We start from the raw sequence: 24,128 nt of genomic DNA, 5'->3' as shown, positions 1-24,128 counted from the left end.
CTTGTGTGTGTGAATTAATAAGCTGCTTCTTTCCCTGGTACATAATTTGCTTTATTACCAGATCTAAATATCATACAGTGACAGTAAATCAGTCCAGGCTTTTTAAGATGTTTTTAATTTCATTACATAATATTTGACTTTCATGCCTGTCAATGGAAAATGAACAAGCAAGTCTACTTAATTTGATTCCTCTCGCCATTCAATCATTTGTACCTTGCAGTTATTGTAAACAGCTCCCCTACTGGTTGATTGGAGAACAGCTGGGGGATTTATCCCAGTCCAACCAGAGAGAGCTTGTCCACCCAAATGAAGAGAGAGAGAGAAATAATAGAGAGTTTTATCCAGTGGTGGGTTCACCATTCTGACTATATGGTTTAAGTCAACTTCTGCATGATCGAATCTTGGAATGACAATCTTGTGAGATTAAATGATTTTACTTGAAGTAAACATCTCCCCACAACCATTCTAACATTCAACTTTAGAGTTTGGGTCCATTGTTTTAACTCAAAGAAATAATATGCCTATGATATTTCCACTGACTTCAATGAAAGTTTATGTATTTTTTGACTCTCCTACTCAGTTTCATTTGGCAAGGGTTAGTGACTTCCAGTCTCCATTGTAACCAAGTATGTGCATTTAGATTATTTGGGTGTCCCACGCAGACCAGAACGTGTTTCCACAATGCAAGCATACATCTGCAGTCTTTCATCTACAGCTGAATACAAGCTATTTATTTGGATGTCTGACATGAGACTCATTTATATATTAGACTTAGCCTCATTAATTGAATCATAAGGTGACTTAGTTGTTTGATTCCTGGGTTGATATATGACTCGATGTGTGTGACTTCATGCTGCTTAGCAGGGATCATTTCAGATGACTTGTCCTCTCCCACAAAAATTTGTATCTAAAAATACTGACTGGATGAACCGGTTTCTTATACCGTCACAGGGTTTGTCTGCGTCAACCAACCTGTTTAAGCCTCGAACTTTAACAAAACAACAAATGACAGGTGTTCCTTCCCTTTATGGTGTCAGGTGTTGAAGTTCCTCCTTTTATTGTCCTTCACATTTCTACCAAAACTGTCCCTCCTGCTCTTGCTCTCATTGATATTGACTCCTCTCTCCTGCATGGAAGTCTTTTTGGAGGAGTGCTTGTTATAGTGTCGCAGTGTAATAATACAAGCAGAAAGACAACTTTACAGGTAAAAACATAACTTCATTGAAATTTATGGTTTGTATATGACGACTTTAGGATAATAATTTACAGGACATTTCTTTTGTTTCTGAGGCTAAAGTTTTAGATTGATGTTTTATTGTTCTAACTTTATTGTTGCATGATGTCTAACATAAAGGAAATGTAGTTTTATATTTTTAGTTTTGATCCGTCAGGTCCCTCCTTTTTTCCCCACAGGACAGTCCGACTGACTCAACATCCACTAGTCTGAGAACAATTGTTAAACTTTTTTTTTCTACATCCGCCTCCCTTCTCATCTGATCTTCAGAGCATCGATCCTACTCACTATGTCCAACCAACCCATCACAAATCCCCATGAAGGGGCCTATATGTCCCTGATGAGAGGCTTTAGGGAGCTGGACCTCCGTGGCCCCTGTGTTCCCAGTGACCTGGTGCTGACTGGAGACCACGCTTTTCCTTTAGCAATGAATAGCAAAGGCCATGTCCTGATGGCAGCCTCTCTATACGGCCGTGGGAGGATTGTGGTCCTGGGTCATGAGACCTACCTGACCGCCTTTCCTGCTCTGGTAGAGAACGCTCTGACCTGGCTGAGAGGAGATGGATCTGACAATGTGTCTGTGGGGGTCCAGAAACAGATCAAGGGAGTTGCTGATAACCTCAGCAAATCCAGCTTCCAAGTCACAGTTGTTGGGGCCTTTAGTGACAACAGGGAGGTTGGTGTGTACGTGACGGACGCCTACAGTGCTGGTGCAGACGTGAAGGACCTGGTGGCTTTTCTGAAAGCTGGGGGAGGAGTGCTGATAGCAGGGCAGGCGTGGAGCTGGGCTGAAAAACACCCTAAGGAGAACACACTGCTTCAGTTTGAAGGGAATAAGGTTTCTGGTGTGGCAGGGATCTACTTCTCTGACCGTCGGGGTGAGGCAGAGTGCCTGCCTGTCTACCCACAGATCCCGTCCTCCTGGATGGCCGTAGTGTAAGTGTATACTGTACTTTTCATTTATTGCAACTTCTAATACGAAAACCTCTCCACATATTTGGCCCTCCAGTTTACTATCATAATATCAAAATCAGTAGACTAATAATAAATATAATGCATCACATATGGTTGTTCCTACTGTTATTTATTTGACTTTCATAGATACAAAATCAACCCATTCAAATGTTTTGATTATGAATGAAAACAGATGAAAATTGATTCACTTAATTAGACTCACCCACATAGTTGGCATCTATCTTTATCTTTCCTCTTTCAAATACAGGCTCGGAAAGGATTTTGAGGATGACTTGCAGTTCTTACTCGAGGGGGTTTCAGACTTTGACCTCCAAGGTGGAAGTCTATACTCTGAGGTTCTGGTCCACGGCCCGCTAGCCTTTCCCATCGGGACCACTGAGAGTGGACAAGCATTCCTGGCAGGAAGCTACTATGGAAAGGGACGAGTCATTGTGGTCACACATGAAGGGCTTCTGACACGAGAGGTAGAGTTCACATCAGACTCATTTAATGTAGACTGTTTGTCTTCATGAGTTAAATAAGAAACATATGTTAATGTAGGCAATAATACAAGGTAGATAGTATGACAGTAATTATGATTACTCTATTTATTGAGTTAAATATTAAATGTTTCTAGTGTGCTACATAATGAGATGTGTGCTGATATGCCTTTCTTGTAATAACTTCCTTTATGGCAGACACTGGCTCCATTTTGGAAAAATGCTCTTCATTGGCTGGATGAAGGTCGGCAGGGTGTCGTTGGTGTCGCAAAAAATATCTCCCCCAATGTTCTCAGCAAGTCAGGTTTGAAGTGTGAGAAGACAAACTTCAGAGGAGACCTGAGCGTATTTGTGACTAAAGCAAACAGCGCTGATCATATGGAGGAAATCCAACAGTTTGTGGCAGAGGGAGGAGGCCTGCTGATCGGTGGACACGCCTGGTACTGGGCACAGTCACACCCTGGGCGAAACGAATTAACAGATTTCACAGGTATGAGAGTACACCAACAAGAAACAGGAAAGTTCGCTGTTTGGGTGCCTGCAGTGGTGGCAAGCACGATGACTATGGGTTGTGTTATGAAGTAGTTTACATCATGTTGTGTGATTGCATCCAAAGTCTTGGCCAGTCTTCATAGAGGGGGGAGAGATGCGATACTTTCTGACTATGGGGAGAGTGGTGCACATTTTCAGACAGTTTTACCATCTGGTTGTACCCATAAAAAGTACCACTAATAGTAGTTAGAGAAATTGAAACTCAGCTTAGTCTCTCACCTCTGCAGTGCTGGATTGTTGGTTTCAGAAAGTTACAGAACTTGTAGGCACAGTCCCCCAGAGTATACTGGTGACCACTGGAGTTCGTCATTGCAAAATAAAGATACCAAATGCAGGAGAGCAGGTGCTGCCTTGATCATTTTAATAGTTTAATTGAAGAAGAGTACATTTGCAGAGAGGCCAGAGTGCTGAGCAGCAGGATGGTTGAAGCACTGGGCAATCAAAAAGAAGCTGTTGAGTGCTAGCTCAGGCCCAGGCCTTAGCCAGCTTCAAATGGCTGCTAGTGGTTTGTGTAAAGTCCTGTATATATACAGCAGCCACACAAACAGGTTAATTAATCATATGAATTACAGCTGGTGATAAAGTCTGGCAGACGCTAAGAACATCTAAAATGACTCGACTTAAAATTACCAAAGACAGAAGAGGTGTTTTGATGTCCACAAAGAGAACATATTTTTCATTGATAGGCCACTTTGCTTTTTATATGTAACAGGCCTTCATACACTTAAATCTAAACATTCTGTTAACCCACCCACTCCCACCCTGAACGTAATAGTTTCACCAATGAGTTTGTGTTTGCTGCAATGTCTTTCAGGGAACAAGATCCTGAATGTAATGGGCTTGAGCTTGTTGAGGAAAACCATCAGTGCAGGTTTATACAAGGCCCCCATGCCAAGCAAGGCCATCAAAGACTCCTACCACTTCCGCCACCTCCTGCACCGCTTTGCCAGTCATGTATTTCACGGTGCGGAGCTTAGCAAGCATGAGGAGGAGCACCTCAAAATGCTGGGCACGGACTGCGCCACCTACTTGCAAATGAAGGCTCATGACTGCCCCTCCTATAAACAGGTGGTGTCCACCCTCACTTACATTGTGATGAATTCCGACATGCCTCAGGTGAGTTAGAAAAAATCCAGTGCAGCAGTACAAAGCTGACATCCACCCAAATCTATTACAACAACATCTTTGGTAATTTTCTTTCCAGGTGTGTGACAGCTGTCCTGTGAAGAGTCCCAGAGACCACCTACTCCTTCGTGTGGGGGCAGAGGTGTACAAGGTTTGCCCAGATCCTGATGCCCTGCTGCCCTACCTCATCAAGGATAACCCCTTGATGCCAGTTGTCTACAACCACAGAATCAAGATTAATGTCAACACAGGAGGTGAGACCTCGTAGTTGTGGACAAATATGTGAACTGTTCCAACAAGTTACAACTTACATGCAGAATGAGCAGACTTGCGATGCTTAGGTAGTATCCCAATGATTGTGTTGACCACACACTGCACCACAAGTCCTGTTGAATATAAGTGTGTGTGTGTGTGTGTGTCTGTGTGCGTGTTTGTGCGTGTCAGGAGGAGGGGAGTGGATCAGTACAGGGGTCTACCTCTCACCTGGTATGAAGACCTTCGTTGCCATGCCAGCTGAGATTGTCAACAAAAACTGGAAGGTGCTGTACACAAATTAAGTTTGTTGGTGTTGTTAATGTTGTGCCCCCAATGGCGGTCCAGCCCACTCCTTGCATGCCCCTGTCCCTGTCCAGTGTGCGAAATACCCAGAGGAAATCTTGGGAACACATGCACACAAAAGTAAGCTTTTAAAAAACATTTGAGTGACAATTGCAAGTGACAAATAACTGTCTTGTGATTTTAGAGAACCCCTGTAATTTTGGTATTGAGACTTGCAGGGAGTCAGAAGTGTCAATCAAGGGGCCTCGGGGGGTCCGAGCCCCCCCCCATATTTCGTACACTGCCCCTGTCTCCAACAACATTTCCCCACCCCAATCCAACATACATGAATCCCCTCCCCCACTGATGGTCCAGCTCATCCCCTGCAGAGGCAGCAGGCCCCTCCCCCAACATCTAACAAAACCTAACCCCCATGGCTGCTCCAAAATGAAGTGAAGGAAACCACTTTTTGTCTTTAAATGCACTGCAGTCATTACCATTACCATTTCCTTCTTTTCAGCATTACGTCCATTTATTTATATTACAAACTACAGTTAACAATCAGTAACACACATTCTTCCTCAGATCCAGATAGGCTGTCAAACAGACCACCTGAAGGGCGGAGAATTGAAGAGAGCGGCGTGTGTTCACGAGCAATTCCTTGTAACCTCAGAGATGATGCAGGTGTGGAACCTGTGGGGGGGACTAATCTACCTGGTGGTTCCACCCAAAACAAAGGTGGAGGGGGTAGAGGCCATAGTGCAGATGGCTGTACCTGCGCTTTACTATAAATCCGGTGAGTCTGTTGGGGGTTACACACTGGTATTGGTCTGCTGATGTGTATATCCTCATGGGGTAAATGGCAGATGTGTAGGTATATTGTTTATGAACTAACAAGGAGGACGCTAATAACCATATGGGTTTCAAATGGTTTATTGCATGATGGAATGAGAGGGATAGATCTAAGAAGTGGAAAGGGGTTGAGGGAGGAAGGGATTGGGTCTGTTTGCCCATCTCTCTGACGAACAGGGGGTCTTGCGCAGAAGTTCGGCTGGCTGATCTTATGTAGTCATGGATGAATTCATATGGACTGAGGTATGAATCTAGTTAGAAGAGGTAGATGAGCTGAGGTGGGCCGGATTGGTTGGTCTTGCTGCATTTGAGGTGATAGACGGTGGTGTCGGGAGGATGGATGGAGATGTCAGACATGGTAGCATGTCGTGACGGATAGTGGTCAGAGTTTGAGGCAGTGAACTCTGAGGAGCGCAGGAAGCCGAAGAAAGCCGAAGAAAGCCAGCAAGAACATGGACTCTAATACTTTGTCTGTGAAGGGAGACAGGTAGCCTGAGTGTATGGATGCAGCGGCTGAGGAGGTCCGAAGTGAGGGGCACACGTTGAGGCATAGGGTGTGGTTCAGCTTTTTGGAGACCTTTGAGTCGAAGAGTGATGTGTGAGTGGGTCAAGGCTGGACACGGAGTCCTTAAGGATAGTTTCATGAGGCAGTTAATTCCGCTTATGTAGACCCGTATGATGGAAAACTTGAGCTTAAGGAGGGAATGAGCGAATATAATGATGTTTGTGAGGTTAAGGATACCGGGTGATAGGAATGGAAGGCTGAGGGAGGCTTGGAAAGCTTTGAAGCTATTCCATCCCGTGAGGTATGATGAGAGTGGTATCTTGAGAGGCAGAGATTAGGTGTTCCAGTTGCGGGGTCAGTTGAAGATGGTGGCTGAAAATGGTGGGCCTGGAGTCGGCAGAGGGTCTGAGTCTGTTGCCAATCGTCTGAATTTCTGGAACGAGAAACGGGAAAGTGAATCAGCCATGGAGTTTCCTTGACCTGGGATGTGGGAGGCTCGGATGATTAACTGGTGCTGTGCTGAAACCAATGCCAAAAACTTACAAAATAATTGTGTGTAGTAATTCATTTCTCTCTTTTCAAATATATCCATCCCTTTCTTCTTTTCAGGCGTGACAACGGCTGCTGAATGGACATTGCTGCGCACATCTCCGTCACCTTGGGCCGAGTTAGAGTTTGAAAACATCATCCTCACTGTGCCATCAGATGTCATTCGGAGCCTGGATCGCCCTGATGAGTTGGCGACCCTTTGGGATGACATCATGAGGGGCGTCGCTGACCTGGCTGCCATACCACACAAATTTCCTCGCAAAGAACGCTTTGTAACGGAGGTGCAGATATCCCATGGTTCGTTGTGTTCGACTATGACACTGTCTGCCTTATTTTGTTTTTGCTTTGTCCCTGAAAGATGAAGCCTGTCCCAACTCAGGCTGGGTGAGAGGTAGGTTACACCATGGACAGATCCCCAGTCTATCACAGAACTAAGAGAAATAGACAGACAACCATTCATAAAGTATCATGAAAATATATTGCCAGGACTCAGAGGGACACTAGATGACATTGGGTGCACACTGCATCATGGCAATGTCTGGTTCAAAAATTTAAACTCTTCTTGTTTGAAATTACTAATTGAATGATGAGATTTATAACAACACATGCTAATATGAGGCTTGTGTCTTGTGCTTTGCTCTGATTGCATGCAATACAATACACTGTATATTACTGTTCTATTCATTTGTATAGCCCAATATCACAAAGCAAAAAGTTGCCTAGGAGGGCTCTACAATGTGTACTGCATACAACATCCTCTGTCCTTGGACCATCGTATCGGAAAAGGAACCCCCCCCCCCAAAAATCCCATCCCAGGATGGACAAAAGTGCAATAGATGTCATTTGTTCTGAATAAACACAAATACAATTACAACATAGTCAATAAAATGACAGAAATTAAACATAGAATGAGAATAGTAATACACAGTACTACAATATTTACATAGTACTGTGTATTACCATAGATATGGAGCCCTAAAGATCCATTGCTATGACGCTGTTTGTTTTTCTGTGTCCAGGTTGGATGCATTGTGGTTATCCCCTCATGGCACACAAGGCCACAGGAGCTCAGCTGGTCAGTGTTGACCATGTTAGGAGTAAAGGCCTGTGGGGGCCCATCCATGAACTGGGACACAACCAACAAAGAGGCTGCTGGGAGTTCCGACCACACACCACAGAGTGCACATGCAACCTGTGGTCAGTGTATGTGCATGAAGAGGTGCTGGGGATCAACAGGGAAAAGGTGGAGTAATTTTATTTTATTTGTTTGATAAAACAACTGAGACCAATAGCTAGAAGAGCATGGTCTTAATATGTATTGTGACGTGTTTATATACCAATAAATGTCACAAAAGACGACTATTTGTTGAAAAAAGTGTTTGGCTTTTCATTTGGATTACATTGTTTGATGATCATATCATTTCATCTTGTTCAACGCAGGCTCATCCAAGGATGATTTTAGCAAATCGAAAGAGTCGAGCAGAGGAGTATGTGAAGGGGGGCAAGAAACTCAGCAGCTGGTCAATGTGGGTGGCCCTGGAGACATACATGCAGGTGAGAGAGAAATACCTTTTATTCTACTCTGTAAAGAATATATGTCACACAGGAGTCAGTCAACACAATTGCACCACCAAAAGGTCGAGCAAAAATCCATCATGACAGACTTTTATGGTCAAAGAAGCTTTTTGTAAGGCAAGGCAAGGCAAGGCAAGGCAAGTTTATTTGTATAGCACATTTCAACAACAAGGTAATTCAAAGTGCTTCACATAAAACCATTAAAAGCATCAAAACATAAGGCAAAAGAAAAGGAGATTTAAAAACAATTAAAGAAACAGTGTAAGAAATACAATTCAGTCGTAAAAAGTAAAGGAGATTTAAAACATACATTGAAACAATAATTGATGTCTCCCTGAGACATTACGCTGCACGCAATCAACCACACACTGCCGCAATTCTGCAATTACTCGCACACAAACCACGTCTGGAAAAGATCTCTGCCGATCTGCGTTTTATAGTGTACGCCTTGCACGAACTCGGTCCCGGAGGAAATGGCGACATATTGTACACTTTCTAAATTTGAATCGATGTCTCCCTGAGACATTGCGCTGCACGCAATCAACCATACACTGCCGCAATTCTGCAATTACTCGCACACAAACCACGTCTGGAAAAGATCTCTGCCGATCTGCGTTTTATAGTGTACGCCTTGCACGAACTCGGTCCCGGAGGAAATGGCGACATATTGTACACTTTCTAAATTTGATTCGATGTCTCCCTGAGACATTGCGCTGCACGCAATCAACCATACACTGCCGCAATTCTGCAATTACTCGCACACAAACCACGTCTGGAAAAGATCTCTGCCGATCTGCGTTTTATAGTGTACGCCTTGCACGAACTCGGTCCCGGAGGAAATGGCGATATATTGTGCAGTCCTTTTAAAACCATTAAAAGCATCAAAACATAAGGCGAAAAGGAGATTTAACAGCAATTAAGAACAGTGTAAGAAATAAAATGCAGTAGTAAAATGCAGAAATGCAGGAAATTGATTAATATATTAATTGAATGTGGTTCAATTAAAGGCAGCAGCAAACAGAAAAGTCTTCAATCTTGATTTAAATGAGCTGAGGGTCTCAGCAGACCTGCAGCTTTCTGGGACTTTGTTCCAGATATGTGGAGCAGAAAAACTGAACGCTGCTTCTCCATGTTTAGTTCTGACTCTGGGAACAGATAGTAGACCGGTCCCAGACGACCTGAGGGGTCGGGATGGTTCGTAAGGTAGCAGCAGATCAGAGATGTATTTTGGCCCTAAACCATTCAGTGCTTTGTAAACCAACAGTAGGATTTTAAAGTCAATTCTTTGTTGGACAGGAAGCCAGTGCAAAGACATCAGAACTGGGGTGATATGATCCACCCTCCTGGTCTTAGTGAGGACTCGAGCTGCAGCGTTCTGAATCAGCTGCAGCTTTCTGACGGACTTTTTACAGAGACCTGTAAACACACCGTTACAGTAGTCCAGTCTGCTGAAGATAAATGCATGGACAAGTTTTTCCAAATCCTGTTGAGACATAAGTCCTCTAATCCTTGATATATTCTTCAGGTGATAGTAGGCTGATTTTGTAATTGTCTTGATATGGCTGTTCAGGTTGAGGTCTGAATCCATAACTACACCTAGATTTCTGGCTTGGTTTGTGGGTTTTAACATCAGTGACTGAAGCTGAGCGGTGTTTTTCAATTGTTCATCCTTGGTACCAAAAACAATTACTTCTGTTTTTATCTTTGTTTAATTGAAGAAAATTCTGGCACATCCAGATGTTTATTTGTTCAATGCAGTTACCCAGCCCTTGTATGGGATTATAGTCCCCTGGTGACATAGTTATGTAGATTTGTGTGTCGTCTGCATAATTATGATAACACACTTTGTTGCTTTCCATAATCTGAGCTAGTGGAAGCATGTAGATGTTGAACAGAAGAGGCCCCAGTATTGAACCTTGGGGAACACCACATGTCATTTTAGTCAGCTCTGATGTGTAATCAGCTACAGACACAAAGTATTCTCGGTCCTTCAAGTAGGATTCAAACCAGTTAAGTGCTGTGCCAGAGAGTCCCACCCAGATGTTTAGTCTTTCTAGGAGTATGGCATGGTCGACCGTGTCGAATGCAGCACTGAGATCCAGTAACACTAAGACTGAACTTCTGCCATTGTCTATGTTTAAGTGGATGTCGTTGAAAACCTTAACAAGAGCAGTTTCAGTGCTGTGGTGCTGTCGAAAGCCTGACTGGAAAACATCAAAGCAGTTATTTACGGCCAAGAAGTTGGTCAGCTGTTGGAAAACCGCTTTTTCAATTATTTTACTTAAAAATGGGAGGTTTGATATTGGCCTATAATTTTTCATCGTTGCGGAGTCTAAACTAGCCTTCTTTAGGAGCGGTTTAATAACTGCAGTTTTTAGGGCTTGTGGGAAGACACCTGAGAGAAGGGATGTGTTTGCAATATTTAAGAGATCAGTGGTCATGCAGTTTGAAATATTTTTGAAAAAGTGTGTTGGTAGAATATCCAAGCAGCAGGAGGATGACTTCAGATGTTGTATAATGTCTTCTAGGCTTCTACGGTCGATTGAATGAAATTGTGTCATGATATTTGAATGGATGTTATTCAGAGATCGGGACAACACAGTAGATTAAATTGATTTGGGATCTGCACATCAAATCCAGTTGTGGGGAAGAATTTCACGCCTCTAGCTTGTTTCAGCCTTCGGGTTTCAACCCTAATAAGACGGACATTCTCCAGGCCAAATCGTCCCAGTGACACTTTAATGCGCATTTAACACCAAACTAAAATGTTGAATGAAAAGCTGAAGAGACAACAATGCTGTTTTTCCAGGTTTTCCTTTACCTCTGTCTCCTTCCATGCAGCTCCAGGACAAGTTTGGCTGGGATGCCATTAAGAAGGTGTTTGCTGCCTACCACAAGATGTCCAACTTTCCAAAGGACAACAGTGGAAAGATGAACCTGTATGCTGTGACTTTCTCCCAGACTGTGGGGATGAATCTGTCTGCATTCTTTAAAGCCTGGGGCTGGCCCATAGAAACAGCCACTGAGGAGAAGCTCTCCAATCTGCCTCCCTGGAGTGACAACCCCATGGTCCAGTACGACTGAACTTCTGCCGATTAAAAGTGCAGATCAATGTGTTCAATGAGGACCAGATTTATTACACAGTGGGTAATTGAATTAACGGACTTTCTTTTCTTCTTTTCTTGTTGTATATTTTCCATATTTATTTCAATATTTAAAAAACGAAATGTGAGTTACATAGTTAACCAAATATATACAGTTTTTATATTCAGCAGCTCCATTTGAAAAGAACATGTTTTATTTGTTTAATATTCGTTACCAGGTGGGCTACACTTGCATTTTGAAGATGAGTTAGAAAACCTGCGAAACACTTATTTTTTTGGAACCGCAGCATTAATACCTTTGCTGTCATTCCACCTGTCTTAAGTCCTTAGCACTAGCACTGTAACCGATGCTGTATACAAGTTATTATAAACGAGTTATAGGGAGCGATATACAACATTCAGAGTATTAATATAGCAGCAAATACCTATTATCTGTGTAAAGATACAGTGGGGTAATAGCGTCCTGAGCATAGAATGAAGTTGCTCTCCCTCCGTGTGTCGAAATCCGTAGCCGGTCCGGCCGTGCGTGCATGTTCGTGCATGTGAGTTCCTGTTTGTGTGACCCACTGGATGCCCGGCGCTCTGCACTGCGCCCACAGGCGGTTTCAGCTGATAACGCCCACCTTACACCTCTATCAGCTGTTGTTAGCGCTGTTCGTGCCCTCCATCACAGACTTTGTTTAGAGAACCTTTCAAGTAATTTATAGGGAGAAAAAAAACGCATTTCTATTTAAGGGTCATAATAACAGTAATTCACTTTGAGATATGTGGATGTTTCTTTGTTGAATTAGTAAACTGCATCTTCCATTTGCCCTAATGCTTATGCTTGTTATTGTAAAGTATATTCATGCTTTATAAGATCTCCTGCTACATGTCTTCAATTTAGCATTTTTCTTTATTGTCAATGGAAAATACACTAATAAACATTTAATGCACCCCTCTGCTACTTATTTTCATTCATCCGTTTGTTTTTGAATGAGAAGAGAACTAAGGGATGAATTATTGTAGAACTTGTGGTCAAATTCACCATATTCACATATGGAACTAGATATGTGGATTGTACAACATTGAAGTAATATAGATAATAGTTGTTGTGGTTATACAGCTTGCTTTAATGTAAAATGTAATTGCAAATTCACCTGAACAATTACTTTATTGTTCACTCTAATTTTGTCAGTTATTGTAAAACAGCTCCCCTGCCGGTTGAAGGGAGAACTGCTATGGAATTTTACCAGTTCATTTGAAGGGAGTTCCTATGGAAGCCCGTTTCCGCCACTGTGAGGAAAAAATAAAGGTCCTGTTATCTCGAAATTTAGAGATAACAGGACCTTTATTTTTTCCTCACAGTGGCGGAAACGGGCTTCCATAAGGGTGGGCCAAGTGCTTGTTCAGCTGCGCACTAATGATCACGAGTCCATTCCTGTTTGTAGTTCAATAGACTACATTCTGTGCTCCGGGACAGGAAGAGCAGGTTTTTCTGGGGAATCTATTTGTCTGCAAGTTTCTTCCAGCCGTGACAGCGATACTAGTATTTCTTCCCACCTTTGCGAGTCTTCTTGAGTGTGTGTGTCGATCTCTGGGTCCACACCACCACAGAGGCGCTTTTGAGTCCTTTTTCAGGTGTTTGTGGACAGATTTGTTAACTTGATAGCATCACTGCAGTGCATCATGCAGTCATGGAACTTTACAGGTGTGCAGTCGAGATTGAAATAAAGGTAAAATTGGAGGATGGGCGTGGTCCAAGCAAGGGTGACAAACTCACCCACTTTACGCACCTGGCGTCGCGACTGTGATATCTTAAGATTGTCTCTCTTCTTGTTATGACCTTTCACTGACAGAATAAATGCACAAAAATGAAGACAACTAATTCTGAACAGATAAACGTGCGTAACACAGACACATGCACATAAAGAATAAATGCTGCTGGTGGGAAGAAAAGTGAGGTATTGAGGAGGTAACAACCATTCTGATAAGTTAAGTTGAGGGAGGAATATGCCAAAGCATATTTCCACTGTATCCTTTGTTTTTGAATCTCGTAATCTGTTTAAATTGGCAGAGGATCATGAAATACAGTGAGTCCTGTTCCCATTGTAACCAAGTATGGGAAGTAGATCAGGCCTGAAAGTGTTCCCACAAAGCCAGCAAACATCTGCAGTATTGTATCTAAAGCTGAATAAAAGCTATCTGTTTGGTTCGTTAATATATAACCTTTATAGTTTGGATTTTGCCTCATAAACTAAGTTATGGGTTTACCTGATGCTTTGAGCGCTGACTTGATGCAAATGCAGCACCTGGGTTGCTTTTGTGGCAAAACCATTAGAAGTGTGTGACGATGTTGAGTAGACACAGTTAATGTGATATTATAACACTGATATTATTACAGTCTCAGTGTCTACAAATATTGACTTTGGCTCAACACACATAAGCTTTGAGGCACTCAAGTCCAGGAGCTACGACTGAACTTCTGCTGATTGAAGGTGTAGACTAGAGGGATGAAATGCAGATTTTAGTTTTAGGGTCATGATAACATTAAGGTCGGAGATATTTGCTTTTAACTACACGTTTGCATGCGCATGACGCTACCTTGCGTATCCTGCATCCGTTGGTTGTACACGTCCTAAGCAACAGGAACACCTGGTTAAAAAGCAAATATATCCCCAGCCTTATTCTTTCAGGGATGTGTAGATGTTTCTTGTGTGTGTGAATTAATAAGCTGCTTCTTTCCCTGGTACATAATTTGCTTTATTACCCAATCTTAATATCATACAGTGACAGTAAATCAGTCAGGCTTTTTAAGATGTTTTTAATTTCATTACATAATATTTGACTTTAATGCCTGTCAATGGAAAATGAACAAGCAAGTCTACTTAATTTGATTCCTCTCGCCATTCAATCTTTTGTACCTTGCAGTTATTGTAAACAGCTCCCCTACTGGTTGATTGGAGAACAGCTGGGGGATTTATCCCAGTCCAACCAGAGAGAGCTTGTCCACCCAAATGAAGAGAGAGAGAGAAATAATAGAGAGTTTTATCCAGTGGTGGGTTCACCATTCTGACTATATGGTTTAAGTCAACTTCTGCATGATCGAATCTTGGAATGACAATCTTGTGAGATTAAATGATTTTACTTGAAGTAAACATCTCCCCACAACCATTCTAACATTCAACTTTAGAGTTTGGGTCCATTGTTTTAACTCAAAGAAATAATATGCCTATGATATTTCCACTGACTTCAATGAAAGTTTATGTATTTTTTGACTCTCCTACTCAGTTTCATTTGGCAAGGGTTAGTGACTTCCAGTCTCCATTGTAACCAAGTATGTGCATTTAGATTATTTGGGTGTCCCACGCAGACCAGAACGTGTTTCCACAATGCAAGCATACATCTGCAGTCTTTTATCTACAGCTGAATACAAGCTATTTATTTGGATGTCTGACATAAGACTTATTTATATATTAGACTTAGCCTCATTAATTGAATCATAAGGTGACTTAGTTGTTTGATTCCTGGGTTGATATATGACTCGATGTGTGTGACTTCATGCTGCTTAGCAGGGATCATTTCAGATGACTTGTCCTCTCCCACAAAAATTTGTATCTAAAAATACTGACTGGATGAACCGGTTTCTTATACCGTCACAGGGTTTGTCTGCGTCAACCAACCTGTTTAAGCCTCGAACTTTAACAAAACAACAAATGACAGGTGTTCCTTCCCTTTATGGTGTCAGGTGTTGAAGTTCCTCCTTTTATTGTCCTTCACATTTCTACCAAAACCGTCCCTCCTGCTCTTGCTCTCATTTATATTGACTCCTCTCTCCTGCAAGGAAGTCTTTTTGGAGGAGTGCTTGTTATAGTGTCGCAGTGTAATAATACAAGCAGAAAGACAACTTTACAGGTAGAAACATAACTTCATTGAAATTTCTGGTTTGTATATGACGACTTTAGGATAATAATTTACAGGACATTTCTTTTGTTTCCGAGGCTAAAGTTTTAGATTGATGTTTTATTGTTCTAACTTTATTGTTGCATGATGTCTAACATAAAGGAAATGTAGTTTTATATTTTTTGTTTTGATCTGTCAGGTCTCTCCTTTTTTCCCCACAGGACAGTCCGACTGACTCAACATCCACTAGTCTGAGAACAATTGTTAAACTTTACGCAATTTACATCTGACAGCTTTTTTTTCTACATCCGCCTCCCTTCTCATCTGATCTTCAGAGCATCGATCCTACTCACTATGTCCAACCAACCCATCACAAATCCCCATGAAGGGGCCTATATGTCCCTGATGAGAGGCTTTAGGGAGCTGGACCTCCGTGGCCCCTGTGTTCCCAGTGACCTGGTGCTGACTGGAGACCACGCTTTTCCTTTAGCAATGGACAGCAAAGGCCATGTCCTGATGGCAGCCTCTCTGTACGGCCGTGGGAGGATTGTGGTCCTGGGTCATGAGGGCTACCTGACCGCCTTTCCTGCTCTGGTAGAGAACGCTCTGACCTGGCTGAGAGGAGATGGATCTGACAATGTGTCTGTGGGGGTCCAGAAACAGATCAAGGGAGTTGCTGATAACCTCAGCAAATCCAGCTTCCAAGTCACAGTTGTTGGGGCCTTTAGTGACAACCGGGAGGTTGGTGTGTACGTGACGGACGCCTACAGTGCTGGTGCAGACGTGAAGGACCTGGTGGCTTTTCTGAAAGCTGGGGGAGGAGTGCTGATAGCAGGGCAGGCGTGGAGCTGGGCTGAAAAACACCCTAAGGAGAACACACTGCTTCAGTTTGAAGGGAATAAGGTTTCTAGTGTGGCAGGGATCTACTTCTCTGACCGTCGGGGTGAGGCAGAGTGCCTGCCTGTCTACCCACAGATCCCGTCCTCCTGGATGGCCGTAGTGTAAGTGTATACTGTACTTTTCATTTATTGCAACTTCTAATACGAAAACCTCTCCACATATTTGGCCCTCCAGTTTACTATCACAATATCAAAATCAGTAGACTAATAATAAATATAATGCATCACATATGGTTGTTCCTACTGTTATTTATTTGACTTTCATAGACACAAAATCAACCCATTAAAATGTTTTGATTATGAATGAAAACAGATGAAAATTGATTAACTTAATTAGACTCACCCACATAGTTGGCATCTATCTTTATCTTTCCTCTTTCAAATACAGGCTCGGAAAGGATTTTGAGGATGACTTGCAGTTCTTACTCGAGGGGGTTTCAGACTTTGACCTCCAAGGTGGAAGTCTATACTCTGAGGTTCTGGTCCACGGCCCGCTAGCCTTTCCCATCGGGACCACGGAGAGTGGACAAGCATTCCTGGCAGGAAGCTACTATGGAAAGGGACGAGTCATTGTGGTCACACATGCAGGGCTTCTGACACGAGAGGTAGAGTTCACGTCAGACTCATTTAATGTAGACTGTTTGTCTTCATGAGTTAAATAAGAAACATATGTTAATGTAGGCAATAATACAAGGTAGATAGTATGACAGTAATTATGATTACTCTATTTATTGAGTGAAATATTAAATGTTTCTAGTGTGCTACATAATGAGCTGTGTGCTGATATGCCTTTCTTGTAATAACTTCCTTTATGGCAGACACTCGCTCCATTTTGGAAAAATGCTCTTCATTGGCTGGATGAAGGTCGGCAGGGTGTCGTTGGTGTCGCAAAAAATATCTCCCCCAATGTTCTCAGCAAGTCAGGGTTGAAGTGTGAGAAGACAAACTTCAGAGGAGACCTGAGCGTATTTGTGACTAAACCAAACAGCGCTGATCATATGGAGGAAATCCAACAGTTTGTGGCAGAGGGAGGAGGCCTGCTGATCGGTGGACACGCCTGGTACTGGGCACAGTCACACCCTGGGCGAAACGAATTAACAGATTTCACAGGTATGAGAGTACACCAACAAGAATCAGGAAAGTTCGCTGTTTGGGTGCCTGCAGTGGTGGCAAGCACGATGACTATGGGTTGTGTTATGAAGTAGTTTACATCATGTTGTGTGATTGCATCCAAAGTCTTGGCCAGTCTTCATAGAGAGGGGAGAGATGCGATACTTTCTGACTATGGGGAGAGTGGTGCACATTTTCAGACAGTTTTACCATAAAGGCAATTCATGGTATTGCATCTGGTTGTACGCATAAAAAGTACCACTAATAGTAGTTCGAGAAATTGAAACTCAGCTTAGTCTCTCACCTCTGCAGTGCTGGATTGTTGGTTTCAGAAAGTTACAGAACTTGTAGGCACAGTCCCCCAGAGTATACTGGTGACCACTGGAGTTCGTCATTGCAAAAGAAAGATACCAAATGCAGGAGAGCAGGTGCTGCCTTGATCATTTTAATAGTTTAATTGAAGAAGAGTACATTTGCAGAGAGGCCAGAGTGCTGAGCAGCAGGAAGGTTGAAGCACTGGGCAATCGAAAAGAAGCTGTTGAGTGCTAGCTCAGGCCCAGGCCTGAGCCAGCTTCAAATGGCTGCTAGTGGTTTGTGTAAAGTCCTGTATATATACAGCAGCCACACAAACAGGTTAATTAATCATATGAATTACAGCTGGTGATAAAGTCTGGCAGACGCTAAGAACATCTAAAATGACTCGACTTAAAATGACCAAAGACAGAAGAGGTGTTTTGATGTCCACAAAGAGAACATATTTTTCATTGATAGGCCACTTTGCTTTTTATATGTAACAGGCCTGCATACACTTAAATCTAAACATTCTGTTAACCCACCCACTCCCACCCTGAACGTAATAGTTTCACCAATGAGTTTGTGTTTGCTGCAATGTCTTTCAGGGAACAAGATCCTGAATGTAATGGGCTTGAGCTTGTTGAGGAAAACCATCAGTGCAGGTTTATACAAGGCCCCCATGCCAAGCAAGGCCATCAAAGACTTCTACCACTTCCGCCACCTCCTGCACCGCTTTGCCAGTCATGTATCTCACGGTGCGGAGCTTAGCAAGCATGAGGAGGAGCACCTCAAAATGCTGGGCACGGACTGCGCCACCTACTTGCAAATGAAGGCTCATGACTGCCCCTCCTATAAACAGGTGGTGTCCACCCTCACTTACATTGTGATGAATTCCGACATGCCTCAGGTGAGTTATAAAAAATCCAGTGCAGCAGTACAAAGCTGACATCCACCCAAATCTATTACAACAACATCTTTGGTCATTTTCTTTCCAGGTGTGTGAAAGCTGTCCTGTGAAGAGTCCCAGAGACCACCTACTCCTTCGTGTGGGGGCAGAGGTGTACAAGGTTTGCCCAGATCCTGATGCCCTGCTGCCCTACCTCATCAAGGATAACCCCTTGATGCCAGTTGTCTACAACCACAGAATCAAGATTAATGTCAACACAGAAGGTGAGACCTCGTTGTTGTGGACAAATATGCAAACTGTTACAACAACAAGTTACAACTTACATGCAGAATGAGCAGACTTGCGATGCTTAGGTAGTATCCCAATGATTGTGTTGACCACACACTGCACCACAAGTCCTGTTGAATATAAGTGTGTGTGTGTGTGTGTGTGTGTGTGTGTGTGTGTGTGTGTGTGTGCGTTTGTGCATGTCAGGAGGAGGGGAGTGGATCAGTACAGGGGTCTACCTCTCACCTGGTATGAAGACCTTCGTTGCCATGCCAGCAGAGATTGTCAACAAAGATTGGAAGGTGCTGTACACAAATTAAGTTTGTTGGTGTTGTTAATGTTGTGCCCCCAATGGAGGTCCAGCCCACTCCTTGCATGCCCCTGTCCCTGTCCAGTGTGCGAAATACCCAGAGGAAATCTTGGGAACACATGCACACAAAAGTAAGCTTTTAAAAAACATTTTAGTGACAATTGCAAGTGACAAATAATTGTCTTATGATTTTAGAGAACCCCTGTAATTTTGGTATTGAGACTTGCAGGGAGTCAGAAGTGTCAATCAAGGGGCCTCGGGGGGTCCGAGCCCACCCATATTTCGTACACTGCCCCTGTCTCCAACAACATTTCCCCACCCCAGTCCAACATACATGAATCCCCTCCCCCACTGATGGTCCAGCTCATCCCCTGCAGAGGCAGCAGGCCCCTCCCCCAACATCTAACAAAACCTAACCCCCATGGCTGCTCCAAAATGAAGTGAAGGAAACCACTTTTTGTCTTTAAATGCACTGCAGTCATTACCATTACCATTTCCTTCTTTTCAGCATTACGTCCATTTATTTATATTACAAACTACAGTTAACAATCAGTAACACACATTCTTCCTCAGATCCAGATAGGCTGTCAAACAGACCACCTGAAAGGCGGAGAATTGAAGAGAGCGGCGTGCGTTCACGAGCGATTCCTTGTAACCTCAGAGATGATGCAGGTGTGGAACCTGTGGGGGGGACTAATCTACCTGGTGGTTCCACCCAAAACAAAGGTGGAGGGGGTAGAGGCCATAGTGCAGATGGCTGTACCTGCGCCTTACTATAAATCCGGTGAGTCTGTTGGGGGTTACACACTGGTATTGGTCTGCTGATGTGTATATCCTCATGGGGTAAATGGCAGATGTGTAGGTATATTGTTTATGAACTAACAAGGAGGACGCTAATAACCAGATGGGTTTCAAATGGTTTATTGCATGATGGAATGAGAGGGATAGATTTAAGAAGTGGAAAGGGGTTGAGGGAGGAAGGGATTGGCTCTGTTTGCCCATCTCTCTGACGAACAGGGGGTCTTGCGCAGAAGTTCGGCTGGCTGATCTTATGTAGTCATGGATGAATTCATATGGACTGAGGTATGAATCTAGTTAGAAGAGGTAGATGAGCTGAGGTGGGCCGGATTGGTTGGTCTTGCTGCATTTGAGGTGATAGACGGTGGTGTCGGGAGGATGGATGGAGATGTCAGACATGGTAGCATGTCGTGACGGATAGTGGTCAGAGTTTGAGGCAGTGAACTCTGAGCAGCGCAGGAAGCCGAAGAAAGCCAGCAAGAACATGGACTCTAATACTTTGTCTGTGAAGGGAGACAGGTAGCCTGAGTGTATGGATGCAGCGGCTGAGGAGGTCCGAAGTGAGGGGCACACGTTGAGGCATAGGGTGTGGTTCAGCTTTTTGGAGACCTTTGAGTCGAAGAGTGATGTGTGAGTGGGTCAAGGCTGGACACGGAGTCCTTAAGGATAGTTTCATGAGGCAGTTAATTCCGCTTATGTAGACCCGTATGATGGAAAACTTGATCTTAAGGAGGGAATGAGCGAATATAATGATGTTTGTGAGGTTAAGGATACCGGGTGATAGGAATGAAAGGCTGAGGGAGGCTTGGAAAGCTTTGAAGCTATTCCATCCCGTGAGGTATGATGAGAGTGGTATCTTGAGAGGCAGAGATTAGGTGTTCCAGTTGCGGGGTCAGTTGAAGATGGTGGCTGAAAATGGTGGGCCTGGAGTCGGCAGAGGGTCTGAGTCTGTTGCCAATCGTCTGAATTTCTGGAACGAGAAACGGGAAAGTGAATCAGCCATGGAGTTTCTTTGACCTGGGATGTGGGAGGCTCGGATGATGAACTGGTGCTGTGCTGAAACCAATGCCAAAAACTTACAAAATAATTGTGTGTAGTAATTCATTTCTCTCTTTTCAAATATATCCATCCCTTTCTTCTTTTCAGGCGTGACAACGGCTGCTGAATGGACATTGCTGCGCACATCTCCGTCACCTTGGGCCGAGTTAGAGTTTGAAAACATCATCCTCACTGTGCCATCAGATGTCATTCGGAGCCTGGATCGCCCTGATGAGTTGGCGACCCTTTGGGATGACATCATGAGGGGCGTCGCTGACCTGGCTGCCATACCACACAAATTTCCTCGCAAAGAACGCTTTGTAACGGAGGTGCAGATATCCCATGGTTCGTTGTGTTCGACTATGACACTGTCTGCCTTATTTTGTTTTTGCTTTGTCCCTGAAAGATGAAGCCTGTCCCAACTCAGGCTGGGTGAGAGGTAGGTTACACCATGGACAGATCCCCAGTCTATCACAGAACTAAGAGAAATAGACAGACAACCATTCATAAAGTATCATGAAAATATATTGCCAGGACTCAGAGGGACACTAGATGACATTGGGTGCATACTGCATCATGGCAATGTCTGGTTCAAAAATTGAAACTCTTCTTGTTTGAAATTACTAATTGAATGATGAGATTTGTAACAACACATGCTAATATGAGGCTTGTGTCTTGTGCTTTGCTCTGATTGCATGCAATACAATACACTGTATATTACTGTTCTATTCATTTGTATAGCCCAATATCACAAAGCAAAAAGTTGCCTAGGAGGGCTCTACAATGTGTACTGCATACAACATCCTCTGTCCTTGGACCATCGTATCGGAAAAGGAACCCCCCCCCCCCCCCCAAAATCCCATCCCAGGATGGACAAAAGTGCAATAGATGTCATTTGTTCTGAATAAACAACAATAAAATTACAACATAGTCAATAAAATGACAGAAATTAAACATAGAATGAGAATAGTAATACACAGTACTACAATATTTACGTAGTACTGTGTATTACCATAGATATGGAGCCCTAAAGATCCATTGCTATGACGCTGTTTGTTTTTCTGTGTCCAGGTTGGATGCATTGTGGTTATCCCATCATGACACACAAGGCCACAGGAGCTCAGCTGGTCAGTGTTGACCATGTTAGGAGTAAAGGCCTGTGGGGGCCCATCCATGAACTGGGACACAACCAACAAAGAGGCTGCTGGGAGTTCCGACCACACACCACAGAGTGCACATGCAACCTGTGGTCAGTGTATGTGCATGAAGAGGTGCTGGGGATCAACAGGGAAAAGGTGGAGTCATTTTATTTTATTTGTTTGATAAAACAACTGAGACCAATAGCTAGAAGAGCATGGTCTTAATATGTATTGTGACGTGTTTATATACCAATAAATGTCACAAAAGACGACTATTTGTTGAAAAAAGTGTTTGGCTTTTCATTTGGATTACATTGTTTGACGATCATATCATTTCATCTTGTTCAACGCAGGTTCAGCCAAGGATGATTTTAGCAAATCGAAAGAGTCGAGCAGAGGAGTATGTGAAGGAGGGCAAGAAACTCAGCAACTGGTCAATGTGGGTGGCCCTGGAGACATACATGCAGGTGAGAGAGAAATACCTTTTATTCTACTCTGTAAAGAATATATGTCACACAGGAGTCAGTCAACACAATTGCACCACCAAAAGGTCGAGCAAAAATCCATCATGACAGACTTTTATGGTCAAAGAAGCTTTTTGTAGATCAAATTGATTTGGGATCTGCACATCAAATCCAGTTGTGGGGAAGAATTTCACGCCTCTAGCTTGTTTCAGCCTTCGGGTTTCAACCCTAATAAGACGGACATTCTCCAGGCCAAATCATCCCAGTGACACTTTAATGCGCATTTAACACCAAACTAAAATGTTGAATGAAAAGATGAAGAGACAACAATGCTGTTTTTCCAGGTTTTCCTTTACCTCTGTCTCCTTCCATGCAGCTCCAGGACAAGTTTGGCTGGGATGCCATTAAGAAGGTGTTTGCTGCCTACCACGAGATGACCAACTTTCCAAAGGACAACAGTGGAAAGATGAACCTGTATGCTGTGACTTTCTCCCAGACTGTGGGGATGAATCTGTCTGCATTCTTTAAAGCCTGGGGCTGGCCCATAGAAACAGCCACTGAGGAGAAGCTCTCCAATCTGCCTCCCTGGAGTGACAACCCCATGGTCCAGTACGACTGAACTTCTGCCGATTAAAAGTGCAGATCGATGCGTTCAATGAGGACCAGATTCTTGATATTGAGTATTTTGTGGGTATTTTTAATTCACTGCTTTTTCGTTCTTATTTTGTTGTTGTATTTAACCATATTGCAATATTTCAAAAAAGAAACTGAAGTTTCATCGTTTACCATTGAGCTTTTAAATTCAGTAGCTCCATTTGAAAATAAGTTTTCACTCTATCAATGAATATGTTCCTCTTAGAGGAGGGAATGCAGTAAGAAACTGGTCAGTTCTCTAGGAAGACAACAAACCCAGAGGTCATTATTCAGACACTATATTTATCAGGATGATAGGATTTGTCATGAAGATTAGTTTGTACCTCTGCACTTGTTTTATTTGGTAATGCAGAATTAATCCCAGGGCAGTTAGTGCCACATTGTACAAGCTGTTTGCATGCAGCTAAATGTTAGTAAGATAGTTAATATAACAGCATCAGCATAACACATCCAGAGCTAGGAGCTGAATCTTTCACTATGTTTGTGTTTATGTTAATTTGCCTTAATTGTCACTGGAAAATGACGAACTATAAAGCAAGGAATCTGTCTTTCCGTCTCTGTGTGTCCTTCCCATATCTCGAGAAGCCCATCTGATCCCCACAGTTGGTGGATGACCCCATGGAGCGCTTTGCCAAATTTGTTGCAATGCGGACACGTGTCAAGTTATATATTTATGAGCTTTGAGTAAACAAGCACAAGCTCGTAGACGGCACTTCTGCTGCTGGATGCTGGACGCAGCCTGCTGACGCTACATGAATGCTGGATAACGTTACAAGCAAACTCTTCTTCACCTCCCTTGAGTCAACGAGCGGATATCCTACAGGAACAGCGCTCTTCGCGTTGCAACTGAAATGATGTACGTTTTTGCCAAATTAACTT

General features: G+C 43.2%; 2 protein-coding genes across 2 annotated transcripts; both read left to right on the top strand.

The window, feature by feature from the left end:
• Positions 1-1,122: 1,122 nt before the first annotated feature.
• Positions 1,123-12,349, top strand: LOC306779870 (TRPM8 channel-associated factor homolog). Its single transcript, XM_079271936.1, has 12 exons — positions 1,123-1,204; positions 1,414-2,170; positions 2,457-2,673; positions 2,887-3,178; positions 4,055-4,356; positions 4,445-4,619; positions 4,810-4,904; positions 5,488-5,698; positions 6,869-7,105; positions 7,828-8,051; positions 8,249-8,362; positions 11,225-12,349. Exons 2-12 carry the CDS (start codon positions 1,524-1,526, stop codon positions 11,465-11,467), a joined length of 2,757 nt encoding a protein of 918 aa, XP_079128062.1. The 5' UTR covers positions 1,123-1,204; positions 1,414-1,523; the 3' UTR covers positions 11,468-12,349.
• Positions 12,350-15,668: 3,319 nt separating this feature from the next.
• Positions 15,669-23,756, top strand: LOC306779869 (TRPM8 channel-associated factor homolog). Its single transcript, XM_079271935.1, has 11 exons — positions 15,669-16,370; positions 16,657-16,873; positions 17,087-17,378; positions 18,278-18,579; positions 18,668-18,842; positions 19,054-19,148; positions 19,730-19,940; positions 21,101-21,337; positions 22,064-22,287; positions 22,485-22,598; positions 22,972-23,756. Exons 1-11 carry the CDS (start codon positions 15,724-15,726, stop codon positions 23,212-23,214), a joined length of 2,757 nt encoding a protein of 918 aa, XP_079128061.1. The 5' UTR covers positions 15,669-15,723; the 3' UTR covers positions 23,215-23,756.
• The last annotated feature ends 372 nt before the right edge of the window (positions 23,757-24,128 follow it).

The sequence above is a fragment of the Melanostigma gelatinosum genome (genome assembly GCF_949748355.1).
Source record: "Melanostigma gelatinosum genome assembly, chromosome: 7".
NCBI classification, from domain to species: domain Eukaryota; kingdom Metazoa; phylum Chordata; class Actinopteri; order Perciformes; family Zoarcidae; genus Melanostigma; species Melanostigma gelatinosum.
The sequence above is the reverse complement of the archived record's forward strand: the minus strand, read 5'-3'. Positions and strand labels throughout refer to the sequence as shown.